The 3,917-nt window shown below is 38.0% G+C and overlaps 1 protein-coding gene across 1 annotated transcript; it reads right to left on the bottom strand.

Annotated features, from left to right (window-relative positions):
• Positions 1-1,384: 1,384 nt before the first annotated feature.
• On the bottom strand, positions 1,385-1,831 carry LOC141707167 (secreted RxLR effector protein 161-like). Its single transcript, XM_074510202.1, has one exon. It carries the CDS (start codon positions 1,829-1,831, stop codon positions 1,385-1,387), a length of 447 nt encoding a protein of 148 aa, XP_074366303.1.
• Positions 1,832-3,917: the final 2,086 nt, after the last annotated feature.

Raw genomic sequence — 3,917 nt, 5'->3', positions numbered from 1 at the left:
CTACAGGTGGTATGGCTTTTTATCTCGATGAATCGGTAATCACATGGGTATCTCAAAAACAACGATCTGTAGCATTATCATCCTGCGAAGCTAAGTTCATGGCAGCTACAGCTGCATCATGCCAATGAATATGGTTGCATAGCCTGTTAAGTCAGATTATGAATGTTAGAGCTGGGCCAGTAGTGCTTTATATTAATAATAAATCTTCTATCGATCTTCTAAGATCCTAGCATTTCATGGATGCAGCAAACACATAGATGTTCGTTATCATTTAATCCGAGAATGCGTAGAGAAGGGTTTTATAGTGATTAAACATATGAGTACTGAGGTGCATTGAGCAGACATCCTCACCAAGCCCATGTCGATGGATAAGTTTGGAAGAATACGTAAGATTCTGGGAGTCAAGGATCTTAATCATTTTTAGATTAAAGGGGAGTTTTTTGGAATAAATATTTAATCTAAATATGACTATCTGTTTTATTATTCATGCATGTAATGTTGGACTACATCAGCTGTGTATATACGTGGTTATATGCAGCTAGAATAAGTCTTAGAGGTTGAGTTTATTTAGGGAAGTAGTGGAGATAAGCCGGGTATGTAGTTCCTGGTTTATAGGATAGTCTTTCATGTTTAAAAACAACTGCATGTAGTTTGTTTCATTATCTCTTCAATTCTATCTATTCCGAAATAACATAAAGCAAGTTTAGTCATTGTTGTGAGTTAATATTACTTTATCTGTATCCATCACTTGTAATTCACGTAATTCATAAAAAATAGTCTTGAGTGCTAAACTGTTAGATATAAACTGAATGTAAATGAATCGTATAAGAATGACAACAAGTATGGAAATTCTTTGAAATTATTCTCTTTGCAAAATAAGAATATAAAGTACTAAAATAACAGAATACTCAACACACACTCCCACAAACTAGGCACTCAGATCCTAGTTTTTCTCCACTACAATGCTAATGACTAACAACTAGTTGGACTCATTCAAATCCAGCCAACATTTACATATAAACATTGGTTTATTAACTAGATAATTCAGACATAATAAAACTAAACCACATTTAGATTAGTAAGGCCCAACATACTCCCCCTCAATCTAAATGTCTTCAAGCTTCTTGACACTTAGCAGACCTCTCATCTGTTCAAACTTGGTAACTACTAGTGCCTTTGTCAAAATATATGCCCGTTGCTCCTTAGTGCTCATAAATTTAATCACTATCGAACCCTTCTCTACGCAGTCCCGAATGAAATGATAACGCAAGTCAATATGCTTGCTCCTCCCATAAAATTTAGGATTTTTAGCAAGATCTACAGCAGACCTGTTATCAATAACGACTGGACCGGTTTTGACATTCAGAATAGACCCGAGTACCCTCTATAACCAGATTTCTTGACATTTAGCAGTTTTTGCCGCCATAAATTCGGCATCACAAAATGAAAGAGCAACACAACGCTGTTTTTGAGATACCCAGGTTATAAGATTTTCATCGAGATAGAATACCATCCCTCCGGTGATTTTCCTATCGTCCCCACTTCCTGCCAAATCACTGTTTGAAAATCCTGACAAAATATAATTCACACGTCCTCCTGTGTACATCAAACCATAGTGTATCGTCCCCTTCACATATCGACAAATCCTTTTCAAAGCATTCATATATAACTCGGTTGGTCTTTCCATGTATCGACTTACTATCCCCACTACGTATGCAATGTCCGGTCGTGTGTGCACAAGATATTGAAGCCCTCCCACAATGCTCTGGAACTGTGTTGGGTTGACTGTTACTCCCTTTGCATCAGCATGTAGGTGTAACTTATACTCCATAGGATACTTTACTGAATTTCATTCAGCCATATCTGCTCGTTTGAGCACTTTCTTTGCGTAAGAAGACTGGCAAATCTTGATGAAACCATAGCACTAAACTACCTCCAAACCTAAGTAATAAGACAACTTACCCAAGTCAGACATGTCAAATTCTATACTTATCTCCCCTTTGAATTTGATAATATCTGACTTATTCGTACCAGTGACAATTAGATCGTCCACATAAACCCCAATGAGTAATGACTCTGTACCCATGCATTTCATATAAACCGCATATTCAAAAGGACACTTTTCAAAACCAAGATTCAACAAATATTTATTTAGATGAGCATAACAAGCACGTGGTACTTGACGAAGACCGTATAAGGCTTTTAACTAATGATAAACAGTGTGTTCATGTCCTTTCTTGGCATACCCTTTCGGTTGAGAGACATAAACCTCTTCTTACTAGACACCATTCAAAAAAGAAGAATTGACGTCCAAATGATGTACTTCCCAATTATTTTTAGCTGCCAAGGATAACAATAAATGTACTGTCTCCAATCTTGTCACAGGTGCCAAAACCTCTTCATAATCGATCACATAATGTTGCAGATAGCCCTTTGCGACAAGTCGTTCTTTGTGCTTTGTCACTTCACCATGTTGATCAGTTTTCAATTTAATGACCCACTTGAAATCAATGATCTTGTGCCCCTTTGGTAATGAGGTGAGTTCCCACGTATGGTTCCTCTCGATGGCATCGATTTCTTTGTCCATTGCATCCTTCCATAGTGGATCTTTGACTACCTGCTCGGAACATATTGGTTCGTCAACCCCCATCAATAGTAGTTCTTCCTCAATCATTTCAACTACATTCGTGTGTGCATAAATATCACTAAGACATCTGAACTGTCGTGGTGTCACACTATCATCGTACCTGTCTCGAGATACATCAGAACCTGTAGACTCTGTTTGAGGATTCTTAGTAGTTTGTTGTACTGAAGTTTGTGGTGATCCAACGACAACTTCAGGTGTTGATGTTGTCATAGGATCAGGCACCTGATCATATGAATCAGTCTCAGGGAAATGAAATATCACCTGATCTGCACCAGATGTGGCAGTATTGCTTATACTCTCCCATGACTGTGTCTTGTCTTCATTGAACATGACATCCCTGCTGATATGAATACTTCGAGTAAGAGGATCAAACAAGCTATAGGCTTTGGTACCTGGTTCTCGATCAAAGTGCACTACCAATTTACTCCTGTCATCCAACTTGGTGGTGTTTACTGTAGGAATTTTCATCCAAGTTGTGCAACCAAAAACTCTCAATAACTCGAGACTTGGTTTTCTTTGAAACCAGGCTTCGTGTGGCGTAACAGAGGACAGAGATCTTTTTGGTAACTTATTCAACACATATACGGCATGCCTGACAGTTTTACCCCAAAATTTCATAAACACTTGTCGTTCCTTCAAAATACTCCTGGCCATGGCTACTACGGTACGATTACAGCGCTCTATAACACGATTTTGTTATGGTATGTAGGGCGTTGTAAAGTTTCTTAAAATTCCTTGCTCATTGCAAAAATTCTCGAACTCCTTGGAGCAAAATTCACCCCTCGGTCAAATCTCAAAACTTGTATGCTCTGTTTTGTGCCATTCTCAACCAGTAACTTGAATTTTCTAAAATTTGTTAGAGCTTTAGATTTTGATTTCAACATATATACCCACATCATACGGGTGTAATCATCAACAATAAACATAAAATACTGATTACCAGTTGGGGTGGACGGTGTTATTGGTCCTCAAAGATCGATGTGAACTAATTCCAAAGCGTGTTTTGTAATAAAATTAGTTTGGGAGGGAAAAGGCTTACGTGTTTGTTTCGACATAAGACACCCGATGTAATTTTCCTTTGGCTGAACAAGTGAAGGAAGACCATGTGCCATCTGATTTCTTGACATCATGGACATCGCCTTGAATTAACATGGGCAAGGCATTTATGCCAAAACCACGTAGCCTCTTCTCCTCGTCTTAGCAAACATTGATTATTTCCTTCCTCGATTTGAATTTTATATAAATGATTTTCCAATCGTTTCACCTGCAT

The sequence above is a fragment of the Apium graveolens genome, chromosome 1 (assembly GCF_009905375.1).
Source record: "Apium graveolens cultivar Ventura chromosome 1, ASM990537v1, whole genome shotgun sequence".
Classification (NCBI taxonomy): Eukaryota; Viridiplantae; Streptophyta; class Magnoliopsida; order Apiales; family Apiaceae; genus Apium; species Apium graveolens.
This window is presented reverse-complemented; position numbering and strand designations above follow the sequence as displayed.

What these genes read in the sequence shown, in the direction of transcription:
- LOC141707167 (XM_074510202.1), bottom strand. Translation starts at nt 1,831, where the DNA reads ATGGAGTATAAGTTACACCTACATGCTGATGCAAAGGGAGTAACAGTC.